Source organism: Anomaloglossus baeobatrachus, chromosome 4, assembly GCF_048569485.1.
Source record: "Anomaloglossus baeobatrachus isolate aAnoBae1 chromosome 4, aAnoBae1.hap1, whole genome shotgun sequence".
NCBI lineage: Eukaryota > Metazoa > Chordata > Amphibia > Anura > Aromobatidae > Anomaloglossus > Anomaloglossus baeobatrachus.
Window position 1 is genome coordinate 504,174,355 of NC_134356.1, and position 16,470 is coordinate 504,190,824.

At 37.8% G+C, this 16,470-nt stretch overlaps 1 protein-coding gene across 3 annotated transcripts in view; it reads left to right on the plus strand.

Annotated features, from left to right (window-relative positions):
* DTWD1 (DTW motif tRNA-uridine aminocarboxypropyltransferase 1) overlaps window positions 1–16,011 on the plus strand; it is a 56,819-nt gene extending 40,808 nt beyond the window's left edge. For all 3 annotated transcript variants that reach the window (XM_075345813.1, XM_075345814.1, XM_075345812.1), the window contains one exon: window positions 15,634–16,011. In XM_075345813.1, coding sequence (XP_075201928.1) covers window positions 15,634–15,863 — 230 coding nt within the window. In that variant the 3' untranslated portion in view covers window positions 15,864–16,011. The remainder of the gene's footprint in view (window positions 1–15,633) is intronic.
* The last annotated feature ends 459 nt before the right edge of the window (window positions 16,012–16,470 follow it).

Sequence of the window (16,470 nt, forward strand, 5' to 3'; positions counted from 1 at the left end):
AGACAAGAGTAGCCGGATGAATTCTGAAGTGTACCGGGATATACTTTCAGCCCAGATTCAGCCAAATGCCGCAAAGTTGATCGGACGGCGCTTCATAGTACAGATAGACAATGACCCCAAGCATACAGCCAAAGCTACCCAGGAGTTCATGAGTGCAAAAATGTGGAACATTCTGCAATGGCCAAGTCAATCACCAGATTTTAACCCAATTGAGCATGCATTTCACTTGCTCAAATCCAGACTTAAGACGGAAAGACCCACAAACAAGCAAGACCTGAAGGCTGCGGCTGTAAAGGCCTGGCAAAGCATTAAGAAGGAGGAAACCCAGCGTTTGGTGATGTCCATGGGTTCCAGACTTAAGGCAGTGATTGCCTCCAAAGGATTCGCAACAAAATATTGAAAATAAAAATATTTTGTTTGGGTTTGGTTTATTTGTCCAATTACTTTTGACCTCCTAAAATGTGGAGTGTTTGTAAAGAAATGTGTACAATTCCTACAATTTCTATCAAATATTTTTGTTCAAACCTTCAAATTAAACGTTACAATCTGCACTTGAATTCTGTTGTAGAGGTTTCATTTCAAATACAATGTGGTGGCATGCAGAGCCCAACTCGCGAAAATTGTCACTGTCCAAATATTTCTGGACCTAACTGTATGTATATATATGTGTGTGTGTGTGTGTGTGTGTGTGTGTGTGTGTGTGTGTGTGTGTGTGTATATATATATAATTATATTATATATTTCGATTTTATATGCTCACCTTTGCGCATATTATTTTCTCCCTTTATTTTGTAGTTTGTGTTTGACAGAGGTCTATAATAGACCGAAACGATACATTTGCACTCCTTGGTTATTGCATTTCAAGAAATAAAAGTAATTTTAACATTAGGCAACTGAGTGCCAAATTTTTTCATAGATGGTAAAATATTTTTAAACCGGCAGAGAAATGTTTTACCTCGGAGAAAGAATCAACTGTGATCCCGTGCTGTAATGATTTTATACTCTTCTGCTTCTTCTGAGGCCCATGAGCTGTGGTATTGATCAGACCATGTTCCTGTACGGTCAGACACTGCCATTACACAGTAGATAGCAGGGGCACATATATAAGATTATAGCATCACAGAAACCTTTTTTTTTTTTTTTTAGCATATCCAATTGTGGAAGTTATTATTACTACTTCAAGATCTATTGATTAAAATGTACTTTGTTCCTGAAAAAAAAACCCTTTTAATGGGAATCTGTCTCTATATGATGCTGCTCTCAGATGAAATAGCAAAAACCTGGTGACATAGACTCTGATTCCAGTGATGTGTCTCTTATTGAGCTGTTTGCTGTCACTTTGATCAAATTGTTTTCTGTGCTGCAGATCTAGGAGTTATACAGAACTCATGAATATGCTGGTTTACCTGGCAGCACGCTAAGTAGTCCTCCAATGATAATTTACTGCTGATTAAACAGTGATTTTAGCAAAACTAAGCAGCCCTGTAAGTGACACATCGCTGGAATCAGGATCTTTGACCCACCATTATGTTGCTGTCAGATTTGGTGGCAAAACCTGGTGACAGAGACCTGGCAATACTTTCCTTTTGTGGATATTCAAGATGTGCTGAGTCTCTGTACCAGTGTGATTCCTGTGGCTGAAATGCAACTCATGACACTTTTTATGACATATATATAATATAATTTATATATATATATATATATATATATATATATATATATAATATAATTTTTATATAATATTTTTATATATATATATATTTAACCTGCAAAATTATATTTGGGGCATTTTATATGGTATATTTTACACAAAACATCGTAACTTTGAAAATTGGCCTTTTGGTTCTGATTACCTTTGTTGGTGTAGGTTTATGTGAAGCAAATGTGAAAACCTTGTTTAAGTCGTCTACCTTTATTTGTCAAATGTTGTGTTTGTATGAAAACTTTCTGAAACAACATTTTTGCATTCTTAATGTAGATTGCATGTTTCAAAAGCGAAACCAACGTAAATTGACAAGTTCTGGATCTGCCAAAATGGAGAGGTGACAGACATAGCGTAAGATAGAGGAATGTGAAAGCGTGTGTTTGTTTTCTTTACATGCAGTTATGCTGCTTTATTTGCCATGAGCTATATGACTTTGATTTACATACTGTGATGAGATTGAGGATGATGGTTACATCTGTATTGGAAGTATACAAATCTAAAATCATGAAAAGGAGAACCGAACTGAAATATTCATCACAAGGGACAATGATTTATTTTTGCAACCTGCCCCACACATGTAAAAACAGTGGATTAATTTAACATCTGTTATTTCCCATTGTTTTTTTGCTTACCCAGCAGTGTTTCGGTTCACGTGGTCCTGCGACAATGCATGTGTATTACTGTGGAAGAATGTGCTATGCGGAGATGAGAATCAATAGTTGGCTATTGGGCTAGTTTATCTTTATCTCAAAGGGCCAATAAAAGATAATGGCTTGTGGTATTAAACGGCTGTCAGCATACGTAAGTGTTTTACCGGGAATATCCATTGATGTCCTATTTAAAAAAAAAAAACAACACTTCTAGAATCACTGAAACGGTGGCAATTGAAGGAGATACTTTTTTAAATAATAAACAAAAAAAAACCTGTGAAAGGACCTCTTAAATAATTATTGGAGAACTTTTCACTTTTTTTTTATTTAAACAAGTACCTCCTCCAATTGCTACTGTTTCAGTGAACTTTCTGTTCTTCTATGACTGGGACAGGGAGTATGAGATTGTCGTGGAGACCCCTTATTGGATTACGCAAGACTCGGATTAGGGATTTGCCAATAAAAAAAATTGGTGAATGAGGGTTTGTCTTGTCTTCATTCCTTTAAATAATTTTCTCTTTTGTCTTTCAGGTTCGCTTTTGGGGAACATCGGGGGATGTCGCTATGGATTATACCGGAAATTTATTTTGTTAAAATTTGTAATAAATTGGTGAACAAGGGATGTAGTCAGGGGGTATTTCTCCAAATAAAATGTATTTTTTCCTTTTTTTTATCTAATGGATTAGTAATGGAGAGTATCTTTTAGACACTCACCCATTACTAATACCAGGGCTTGATGCCAGCTGGCAATTCACAGCTGACATCAACCCCATTTATTACCCTGTATGCCACCACACCAGGGCAATGGGAAGAGCCAAGGCAAAGCTCACAGATTGGCGCATCTGATGGATGCGCCACTTTTGGGGCGGCTGCGGCCTGCATTTTAGGCTGGGGAGGGCCCAATAACCATGTGCCTCCACAGCCTGAGAATACCAGACCCCAGCTGTACGCTTTACCTTGGCTAGTGATCCAATTTGGGGTGGACCCCATATTATTTGTTTTAAATCATTTATTTCATTTTAAAGGTGCCCTCTGTTTTGGATTACCAGCCAAGTTAGAGCTGCAGCTGTCTACTTCATTTTAGCTGGCTAATAAAAGTAAGGGGGAACCCACATCATTTTTTTGGGGGAGGGAAAATAATGAATTTGGAATTTTGAATTTTAGTGCCACATGAAAGGTAATAAAGGGTACACGCTTATAATATGCAGGGGATGGGACATTATATATGTGCACATCTATCCATTAATCTTTCTAGCGGACGTTACACAGATGTCACGTGCATGACACGTTTATATAACATGGAGACTTGGCAAGGGGGCAAAAATGCACTCGCATGACATACAGAATGATTTTGGCACGTCACTCGCATCTCACTCAAATACCTTGGAGCAACAACGGAGTTATATTTTACATGTAGATGTGACTGAACCCTTAACCCCTTCAGCCCCCGGGCACTTTCCGTTTTTGCGTTTTTGTTTTTTGCTCCCCTTCTTCTGAGAGGCGTAACATTTTTATTTTTCCATCAATCTTGCCATATGAGGGCTTGTTTTTTGCGGAACGAGTTGTACTTTTAAATGAAACCATAAGTTTTACCATATAGTGTACTGGAAAACGGCAAAAAAATTCCAAGTGCGGAAAAATTGCAAAAAAAGTGTGATCGTACAATAGTTTTTGAGATATTTTATTCACTGTGTTCACTATATGGTAAAACTGAGGTATCTATGTGATGCCTCAGGTCGGTGCGAGTTTGTAGACACCAAACATGTATAGGTTTACTTGTATCTAAGGGGTTAAAAAAAATTCACAAGTTTGTCCAATAAAAGTGGCGCACGTTTTGCGCCATTTTCCGAAACACGTAGCGTTCTTATTTTTAAGGATCTATGGCTCAGTGATGGCTTATTTTTTGCGTCTCGAGCTGACGTTTATAATGGTACCATTTTTGCGCAGATGCTACGTTTTGATCGCCTGTTATTGCATTTTGCGTAAAACTTGCGGCGACCAAAATACGTAATTTTGGCGTTTGGAATTTTTTTGCGACTACGCCGTTTACCAATCAGATTAATTGATTTTATATTTTGATAGATCGGGCATTTCTGAACGCGGCGATACCAAATATGTGTATATTTATTTATTTTTTAACCATTTAATTTTCAATGGGAGGAAAGGGGGGTGATTTGAACTTTTAGGTTTTTTGTTTTTTTTTTTATTTTTTAAAACTTTTTTTTTTACTTTTTTTTTTTTTATTTTACTAGTCCCCCTAGGGGGCTATAGCGATCAGCAATCCGATTGCTGATCGCTATCTGCTGATCACAGGTAGACTACTGTAATCAGCAGATTCAGTCACTTTGGTTTTCCCTCTGCTCTCGGCCGAGGGAAAATGAAAGTGAAACATCGTAGCAGCAGGCGTCATCACATGACCCTGTGCTACGATGGCAACCACCGATAGTCACGTGATAACACACGTGACTTCCGGTGGGGGCGGCGGTGAGTAACAAACATGGCCGCGCGCATTTAAATCTTGCTGCCAGACGTGCTGCCAGACTGCCAGAGATTCCACCCGCGGCTAGCAGGCACACATGTCAGCTGTTGAAAACAGCTGATATGTGTGCCGATCCACGCCGCCTGCCCGCGGCAGGGGGCGTGGCTTAACGGGACACGATCCTGGACGGATAGATCCGTCCAAGGTCGTGAAAGGGTTAAAAGTCTTCACTTTAAGCCCACATTGAATTCTGTAACTACCTTGAATATGTTTTGGTAAACAGTTAGAATGCCAAAACTACAGGGTATTGGTGGGCGCCATCTTCAACAGCTTTAAATTACTGTCTGGTGGCGGCTGTGTAACACAGATGACTGAATAGGATAACTGAAGTGAGCACTAATATATATATATATGAGTGCAAGCCAAAAATACATACTATATATAAGAATAAGGCTGCACATCAAACTTAGATAATGGTATAATGCCTCAAGCATATGGAAAAATATTGGAATATACAATGAAAAATGCTACTTGCTAATTTGAACATGTGAATAATGAATTGCATACCTGCTATGAATATTAGGAAAAAGGAGATATTTAGCAATCGCATTGATCAATGTAACTGAGCCCCAAAGCCTCGTCAAGGCATATCTCTATATTGGGGTCCCTAGCTCTGTGACCCTAACTGTGTGTCATCTCATTGCAATTAAAAACTGCTATGGGTGGAGAGGGGTAACTAAGGACTTTCTTATATAGGAGATGGAAAAAACATGGCCGAAAGGGGCGGAGCTGTGTTCACATTCAGAAAAAAAACTACATATAACTGAATAGGATAACTGAAGTGAGCACTAATATATATATATATGAGTGCAAGCCAAAAATACATACTATATATAAGAATAAGGCTGCACATCAAACTTAGATAATGGTATAATGCCTCAAGCATATGGAAAAATATTGGAATATACAATGAAAAATGCTACTTGCTAATTTGAACATGTGAATAATGAATTGCATACCTGCTATGAATATTAGGAAAAAGGAGATATTTAGCAATCGCATTGATCAATGTAACTGAGCCCCAAAGCCTCGTCAAGGCATATCTCTATATTGGGGTCCCTAGCTCTGTGACCCTAACTGTGTGTCATCTCATTGCAATTAAAAACTGCTATGGGTGGAGAGGGGTAACTAAGGACTTTCTTATATAGGAGATGGAAAAAACATGGCCGAAAGGGGCGGAGCTGTGTTCACATTCAGAAAAAAAACTACATATAACTGAATAGGATAACTGAAGTGAGCACTAATATATATATATGAGTGCAAGCCAAAAATACATACTATATATAAGAATAAGGCTGCACATCAAACTTAGATAATGGTATAATGCCTCAAGCATATGGAAAAATATTGGAATATACAATGAAAAATGCTACTTGCTAATTTGAACATGTGAATAATGAATTGCATACCTGCTATGAATATTAGGAAAAAGGAGATATTTAGCAATCGCATTGATCAATGTAACTGAGCCCCAAAGCCTCGTCAAGGCATATCTCTATATTGGGGTCCCTAGCTCTGTGACCCTAACTGTGTGTCATCTCATTGCAATTAAAAACTGCTATGGGTGGAGAGGGGTAACTAAGGACTTTCTTATATAGGAGATGGAAAAAACATGGCCGAAAGGGGCGGAGCTGTGTTCACATTCAGAAAAAAAACTACATATAACTGAATAGGATAACTGAAGTGAGCACTAATATATATATATATGAGTGCAAGCCAAAAATACATACTATATATAAGAATAAGGCTGCACATCAAACTTAGATAATGGTATAATGCCTCAAGCATATGGAAAAATATTGGAATATACAATGAAAAATGCTACTTGCTAATTTGAACATGTGAATAATGAATTGCATACCTGCTATGAATATTAGGAAAAAGGAGATATTTAGCAATCGCATTGATCAATGTAACTGAGCCCCAAAGCCTCGTCAAGGCATATCTCTATATTGGGGTCCCTAGCTCTGTGACCCTAACTGTGTGTCATCTCATTGCAATTAAAAACTGCTATGGGTGGAGAGGGGTAACTAAGGACTTTCTTATATAGGAGATGGAAAAAACATGGCCGAAAGGGGCGGAGCTGTGTTCACATTCAGAAAAAAAACTACATATAACTGAATAGGATAACTGAAGTGAGCACTAATATATATATATATGAGTGCAAGCCAAAAATACATACTATATATAAGAATAAGGCTGCACATCAAACTTAGATAATGGTATAATGCCTCAAGCATATAGAAAAATATTGGAATATACAATGATTTTTGTTTGATGTGCAGCCTTATTCTTATATATAGTATGTATTTTTGGCTTGCACTCATATATATATATATATTAGTGCTCACTTCAGTTATCCTATTCAATTATATGTAGTTTTTTTTCTGAATGTGAACACAGCTCCGCCCCTTTCGGCCATGTTTTTTCCATCTCCTATATAAGAAAGTCCTTAGTTACCCCTCTCCACCCATAGCAGTTTTTAATTGCAATGAGATGACACACAGTTAGGGTCACAGAGCTAGGGACCCCAATATAGAGATATGCCTTGACGAGGCTTTGGGGCTCAGTTACATTGATCAATGCGATTGCTAAATATCTCCTTTTTCCTAATATTCATAGCAGGTATGCAATTCATTATTCACATGTTCAAATTAGCAAGTAGCATTTTTCATTGTATATTCCAATATTTTTCCATATGCTTGAGGCATTATACCATTATCTAAGTTTGATGTGCAGCCTTATTCTTATATATAGTGTAACACAGATGATCCTCGCTCTATATGGTGCCGTCTCTGCATTGTATGTAGTCTTTGATTTATCCCACACCTACCGTATGCAAATGGACATTAGATCAGCTAAAACCTATAGAGCTGGAGCTAAGACTGCATAAACACAACTGACTGTTTCGTGCACCATCAGCCCCTACATCTCCTGAGAACGCTATCCCAAAAAAGTATAAAGCTTCCCCCCCAAAGATTAAATGAGCAAATCCATTGCATGCAAAACAAAGTCTTGGTAAGCATAATAACTATTCTAAGCCAGCGAAAATTAGTATTATTTTTGCTGATCAAATAAACATAGAAAGTATGTAGAAAGAAGAATGTGTGGTTTTCCTGCCCAAATTTTGCTTTTCCTAGACAAAAATTACTTTAACCCTTGCCCTGCACTGTCATAGTTTACTTGTCATACAAACGTGTACAATGTACACTGATTCTGCTTGTCAGTGTTTACTAGTGCAAACTATTTCTTCATCCATTATGCAATAATTTTTTTGATGTCCTTTTTTTGTTTTATTGCAGTACTTGCTGTAAAAATAAATCTATTTAATGTTTTAAATGCACAAAATCCTTTCAGAAAGACAATGTGGTTGGTGGGAGCCATGTTGCTTTTCCAGAGCCGTTGTGGTACCAGTAACTTGAACATTCCCTTATATTTCTGTTAACAGGTGATGGCCCCGAGTAGGGACTTGACTTTTGAGTTGAGTTGAAGCTTTTATTGGTGGCATTTTGGGGTAGGGTCCATTTTAGATCAGCTCACATGTATCATGATCTATGCTGAGCACTCATATCGGGGTTGCCATCTAAATATCTGAAATAGGTGATTTAGATGAAATCACTGACTGATCCATTCACTAATAAGGCAGGCTGAGTTACTCCGAACTCAGTTTGGTCTGTAGTAGTGTTGATGTTTCAGAGGTGCATAAACTTGTGGCCAACCGCACTTTTGTGCACTATTAAAAAGAGGAACACCGCTGGATCATAGGCCAGACAGTGTCCACAGTTTCTATGCCTGCCTCGTTATAGGGAATCTTTCGTTGAAGCCATTCTGAAAAGCGTTTTGTTGAGGTGTAAGCACTGGGTGCAGATTGCAGGATAGATGTGATCCGAAACTAATCTTTGGGCGGCAGAATAAACAAATCAACAGCAGGTCAAGAATTGGATTATTTCTTTTTTACACCGTTCCTACTGCAGTATAAGTCATTTTTATGACTTTATTCTTAGGGTCGGTGTGATTACAACGATACCAGATTTATTGAATCGTTTTTATAGGTTTGGCTACTATCACACGCTAAGAAATGTTTTTTATTGGGGGTTTTGTTGTTTTTTATTACAAGAAAACGTTTTTGCATTGCCATATTTAGAGTGCCATGATTTTTCTATATTTCTGCCGACAGTTCTGTGAGGGCTTGTTTCTTGCAAGATGAGTTGTCTGTTTTATTAGTACCATTTCTGCAGGTGGTAAACATAAAACCACTTTATTATTCTGGTCAGTATGATTGCAGCAATACCATATTTATTTATATATTTATTTTTATTTTTTTCTAGTTTGCACAATAACTTTTTTTATAAAAAAAAAATAGTTTTTGCGTTGCTATATTTTGAGAGTTATAACTTTTTTAAATTTTTCTGCTGATGGAGTGGTTTGGCAACTTGTTTTTTGCGGGACGACTACGATTTCAACTAATTCCACTTTTATTTACCTTCATCCTTTTGATCAACTTTTATTTCACTTTTTAGTCAGGTTTCATTGAAAAGCATTATATATATATATATATATATATATATATAATATATATATATATATATGCTCAGTTAAATTTTAATACATTTTCAACATAAAAGTGTGGGTCAATTATTATTCAACCCCTAGGTTTAATATTTTGTGGAATAACCCTTGTTTGCAATTACAGCTGATAATCGTCTTTTATAAGACCTGATCAGGCCGGCACAGGTCTCTGGGGTTATCTTGGCCCACTCCTCCATGCAGATTTTCTCCAAGTTATCTAGGTTCTTTGGGTGTCTCATGTGGACTTTAATCTTGAGCTCCTTCCACAAGTTTTCAATTGGGTTAAGGTCAGGAGACTGACTAGGCCACTGCAACACCTTGATTTTTTTCCCTCTTGAACCAGGCCTTGGTTTTCTTGGCTGTGTGCTTTGGGTCGTTGTCTTGTTGGAAGATGAAATGACGACCCATCTTAAGATCCTTGATGGAGGAGCGGAGGTTCTTGGACAAAATCCCCAGGTAGGCCGTGCTATCCATCTTCCCATGGATGCGGACCAGATGGCCAGGCCCCTTGGCTGAGAAACAGCCCCACAGCATGATGCTGCCACCACCATGCTTGACTGTAGGGATGGTATTCTTGGGGTCGTATGCAGTGCCATCCAGTCTCCAAACGTCACGTGTGTGGTTGGCACCAAAGATCTCGATCTTGGTCTCATCAGACCAGAGAACCTTGAACCAGTCTGTCTCCGAGTCCTCCAAGTGATCATGAGGAAACTGTAGACGAGCCTTGACATGACTCTTTGAAAGTAAAGGTACCTTACGGGCTCGTCTGGAACGGAGACCATTGCGGTGGAGTACGTTACTTATGGTATTGACTGAAACCAATGTCCCCACTGTCATGAGATCTTCCCGGAGCTCTTTCCTTGTTGTCCTTGGGTTAGCCTTGACTCTTCGGACAAGCCTGGCCTCGGCACGGGTGGAAACTTTCAAAGGCTGTCCAGGCCGTGGAAGGCTAACAGTAGTTCCATAAGCCTTCCACTTCCGGATGATGCTCCCAACAGTGAAGACAGGTAGGCCCAACTCCTTGGAAAGGGTTTTGTACCCCTTGCCAGCCTTGTGACTTCCACGATCTTGTCTCTGATGGCCTTGGAATGCTCCTTTTGTCTTTCCCATGTTGACCAAGTATGAGTGCTGTTCACAAGTTTGGGGAGGGTCTTAATTAGTCAGAAAAGGCTGGAAGAAGAGATAATTAATCCAAACATGTGAAGCTCATTGTTCTTTGTGCCTGAAATACTTCTTAATACTTTAGGGGAACCAAACAGAATTCTGGTGGTTTGAGGGGTTGAATAATAAATGACCCTGTGAATAAACCTTTCACAATTTTTAAAAAAAAAAAAAAGAAATGACATTCTTTTTTGCTGCAGTGCATTTCACACTTCCAGGCTGATCTACAGTCCAAATGTCACAATGCCAAGTTAATTCCGAATGTGTAAACCTGCTAAATCTGCAGGGGGTTGAATACTACTTGTAGGCACTGTATAAAATATATATTGTGAGGCAGTGACAGGGGTAATATTTGAAGACCGCTATGTGTCCCCCAGAATATGTCTGGAAACCCTCCGAGTTTGCTATAGCTATTACGGGGAGTATAGCACAAAAGGTAACAGGGAGACAGATCCTTCCTCTCAGTCCAGGTTTTGTAGCAATCCTCATGTCCATGATTTTAGTTTAAATGTTGCAGAGCACATCAGGGTGTGTCTCAGTTGAGAGCCAGGCTTGATGAAGCTAACACATGCTGTGTGAGCTGAGCTTGCTCTGTGTGGAGTCAACACAGGCCAAGAGTGTGAGCACAGGAGAACCTTAACAAGACCCCTGCGGTTAACGGGGTCCTAAGGTAACAAGACTTTTTATACCAAGGATTTGTCTATATGCACCGGCTGTGATCCGGAAGAGACTTTGATTGTGGGAAATTGGATCTATTTATGCTGCAACAATAAATAGACCGTTGGTGTGAACACGCTGCTGCCTCACGTCTTTTCTCAAGCAACGCCGCTACCTCACATTATTTATTTATATATATATATATATATATATATATATATATATATATATATATATATATATATATATATATATATATATATAATTTTCACTGAAGGGGTTAAATTGTGTGACAATTTATACAACGGGTTGTTTCAAACGTAACGATGCCAAATGTACACTTTGGTTTTTGTATCTACATAAATGTATTTAGTGGTATATTTTTTTCATTTTCCTCTTGCAATTTTTTTTTAATACTAGTTTTTGGATTTTTTGGGGGTTTTTTTTTGGTTTTTTTTAAACTTTGTACTTCTATGAGATTTTATTATCCATTACTCTGCTGATATAATGAATTGCAATACATTATACCTGTCATTGCTGCACTGAAAGAAGCTTCTTAGACAATGCTCTTCGCATGGTCTAATAGGCTTGCTGTAGCTGACAGACGGGAAGGACATTATGACGATCATGGGTTGCCATGACAATGATCGGGCCCTCGTGATGACATTGTGAGGGCGCTGATCAGACTCCCATGCTCCTAAATGTTGCAATTGATATTGATCCCAGCATTTAGGGGGTTACTACTACTACTCATTCCTGGCTGTAAGCTGTCATGTAAGTCGCGCTCACAGGAGCGATCGCATGTGCACAGCACCTATTCCCCACGCGATCGCCATGATGTGCCTATTAATCATCGGTCGAGAGCACCTAACTGACCATGATGTGTAGGTACGTGAAATGTTATGACAGGGCTAATATTTTAGTGTGTTTTAAATATTGACTGAAAATGTACATTTTGTTTAGTTGAAAACTAAACCAATTGAATTTTGACTACAGTGCTGCTTGGGCAACCTACTACTGCATGGCGCATTGTAAAACATGCAGATTTCATGTAGAACCCAAACATTTACAAGTCGTGGAGGGTCTTCTGAAATACCCTTATACAATGTTAAGATATGACTGAATTTATAATATATATAAGAATAAGGCTGCACATCAAACTTAGATAATGGTATAATGCCTCAAGCATATGGAAAAATATTGGAATATACAATGAAAAATGCTACTTGCTAATTTGAACATGTGAATAATGAATTGCATACCTGCCATGAATATTAGGAAAAAGGAGATATTTAGCAATCGCATTGATCAATGTAACTGAGCCCCAAGGCCTCGTCAAGGCATATCTCTATATTGGGGTCCCTAGCTCTGTGACCCTAACTGTGTGTCATCTCATTGCAATTAAAAACTGCTATGGGTGGAGAGGGGTAACTAAGGACTTTCTTATATAGGAGATGGAAAAAACATGGCCGAAAGGGGCGGAGCTGTGTTCACATTCAGAAAAAAACTACATATAACTGAATAGGATAACTGAAGTGAGCACTAATATATATATATATATATATATGAGTGCAAGCCAAAAATACATACTATATATAAGAATAAGGCTGCACATCAAACTTAGATAATGGTATAATGCCTCAAGCATATGGAAAAATATTGGAATATACAATGAAAAATGCTACTTGCTAATTTGAACATGTGAATAATGAATTGCATACCTGCCATGAATATTAGGAAAAAGGAGATATTTAGCAATCGCATTGATCAATGTAACTGAGCCCCAAGGCCTCGTCAAGGCATATCTCTATATTGGGGTCCCTAGCTCTGTGACCCTAACTGTGTGTCATCTCATTGCAATTAAAGACTGCTATGGGTGGAGAGGGGTAACTAAGGACTTTCTTATATAGGAGATGGAAAAAACATGGCCGAAAGGGGCGGAGCTGTGTTCACATTCAGAAAAAAACTATAGTATAGTATATAGTATGTATTTTTGGCTTGCACTCATATATATATATATATATATTAGTGCTCACTTCAGTTATCCTATTCAGTTATATGTAGTTTTTTTCTGAATGTGAACACAGCTCCGCCCCTTTCGGCCATGTTTTTTCCATCTCCTATATAAGAAAGTCCTTAGTTACCCCTCTCCACCCATAGCAGTTTTTAATTGCAATGAGATGACACACAGTTAGGGTCACAGAGCTAGGGACCCCAATATAGAGATATGCCTTGACGAGGCCTTGGGGCTCAGTTACATTGATCAATGCGATTGCTAAATATCTCCTTTTTCCTAATATTCATGGCAGGTATGCAATTCATTATTCACATGTTCAAATTAGCAAGTAGCATTTTTCATTGTATATTCCAATATTTTTCCATATGCTTGAGGCATTATACCATTATCTAAGTTTGATGTGCAGCCTTATTCTTATATATAGTATGTATTTTTGGCTTGCACTCATATATATATATATATTAGTGCTCACTTCAGTTATCCTATTCAGTTATATGTAGTTTTTTTCTGAATGTGAACACAGCTCCGCCCCTTTCGGCCATGTTTTTTCCATCTCCTATATAAGAAAGTCCTTAGTTACCCCTCTCCACCCATAGCAGTTTTTAATTGCAATGAGATGACACACAGTTAGGGTCACAGAGCTAGGGACCCCAATATAGAGATATGCCTTGACGAGGCCTTGGGGCTCAGTTACATTGATCAATGCGATTGCTAAATATCTCCTTTTTCCTAATATTCATGGCAGGTATGCAATTCATTATTCACATGTTCAAATTAGCAAGTAGCATTTTTCATTGTATATTCCAATATTTTTCCATATGCTTGAGGCATTATACCATTATCTAAGTTTGATTTGCAGCCTTATTCTTATATATAGTATGTATTTTTGGCTTGCACTCATATATATATATATATATATTAGTGCTCACTTCAGTTATCCTATTCAGTTGAATTTATAATATGTGATGCAAAGGCACATTTTTCAGTCAGAGTAATTAAAAGAAAATATACATTTGTGTGTTTTACTGGATCCCTTTGTTTTTAATGCCCTTGTTTTTTTTTCCTTCTTGGATGATCCACCTAAAGTATTCAGTGGTGGTCACACACATTCAGATGCATAGTTCCAACACCTAAATACTCTTGTATGTGGTTCGTGTACATGCCAGAAATATCTTAAAGTGTGCTAGTGTACATCAGGGAGGAACCTATTAGATGGGCATCCCGAGGAAAAGGCAAACCACGCCAATGGCACCATAGTTTTCATGCAACAGTAATATCCAGAGACAGGAACGTTTTTTAAAAATTATTAAATTAGAAAATGTATTATTTTGAGTCTTCTAAGAAATCATATGGAATTATAACACCTTTCCCTTAAGAGAGTTAAGAGTAAGACAGCTTGGTGGCTCAATAGTTAGCACTAGAGATGGCTGAATCGATCCGTAAGATTCCAGTTCATCGACCAGCTCCGTAGTCTCTGGCTGATGGATGGGAGGTTTGCGAATCTGTTACCTTCCGGGATCACTGGTGTGGCTTTTTATTAGCTGGGCTGAAACTATCATTATGGTGTATTGTACAGATGCCATTGTGCCAGACTTGCCTAGTCAAAAGCTGTAAGTTTCATGAGCCCCCCCCACAAATCGATCCACCCATCTCTAATTAGCAGTGTAGTTTTGCAGCACTGGGCTTCTGGGTTCAAATCCCACCAAGAACAACATCTGCAAGGAGTTGTATGTTCTCCCCTGGTTTGTGTGGGTTTCCTCTGGTTAGTCTGCTTTTCTCCCATAATTCAAGTTCATACTGATAGGGAATTTAGATTCTGAGTGATGATAATGTCTGTAAATTGCTGTGGAATATGATGGCACTATAGAAGTAAAAAATAAAGACAGGAGAGAAGCCATGAAGATATTTGTTATGCTAACCATTAATATTTTGCAATGTTTTCATCTCTGTATTATTAAATGTAATGTGCAGTCAAACTTCTAAGCCTTTTGTTTTTTAATTTATATGTACTGTTAAATGTTTTCGACTTTCACCTAAATTTATGAAGTCACTATGCGACTGCCTATTGCCAAACATGCACACTGTCAGGATCCCTCTCTTGCAATTGGATTCCCTGTTATCAATTTGAATACATGTAGTTTTAGCTTCTCTCACTTAAACATTGAGTGATGACTGTTCAAGCTATTTACTAAAGCGAAATACTCTCTCAGTATGTACTTTATCAGGATTTGGCTATCTACAGTGACACAGTGACTGCAGTAATGTAGGTGAAGCTCAGAAAACCTTGTGAAGTTTAATAGTAATTAATATATTTTTCTTGTCTCACCTGCTGTAGGGTTGGTGAGTGTTGAATTGACAGAGCGAAAAACATGTTTTTGGCGACATCAAAAAGGATCACCTGATACTTACCTTTCAACAATAGAAGCAATTTACTACTTTATGGTGGACTTCCATATGCAAATCCTAGAGAAGGACTACAATGGTGAATACGACAATCTCCTCTTTTTCTTTTCTTTTATGTACAAACTTGTTAGAGATGCCAAGCAAGCTGCTGGGAAATTGTAGCCACAATTTATGGCTAAGTAATTTAGGAATTTAAAAATATGGTGATCAACATAAATGTGTAAGTTTTGTATCAATATTTTATCAGTTATTTTCCAATGAAAACAAGGGTTACCAAGTTTAATAATAATAAAACATTTTTATTCTTTAACGTTTGTGTGTGTTTTTTTTCTTATAAACAAAAATGATTTTCTTACACAATCAGCAGGACATATGACATTGATGCACCTTAGTTTACCTAATATTTTTGATATATACAAGTGCATCTCAATAAATTAGAATATCATTAAAAAGTTAATGTAATTCAATACAAACAGGGAAACGTATATATTTTATATAGAGTCCTTACAAACAGAGTGATCTATTTCAAGTGTTTATTTCTGTTAATGTTGTTGATTATGGCTTAGAGCCAATGAAAACCCAAGAGTCATTCTCAGAAAATTAGAATTACCAGAAAACACCTGGAAAAGCTTCCTAAGTTTTTAAAATGGTCCCTTATCTGGTTCAGTAGGGTACACAATCTTGGGGAAGACTGCGGACTTGACACATGTCCAGAAAGCAGTTACTGACATACTCCACAGGGAGGGTAAGCCACAAGAGGTCATTGCTA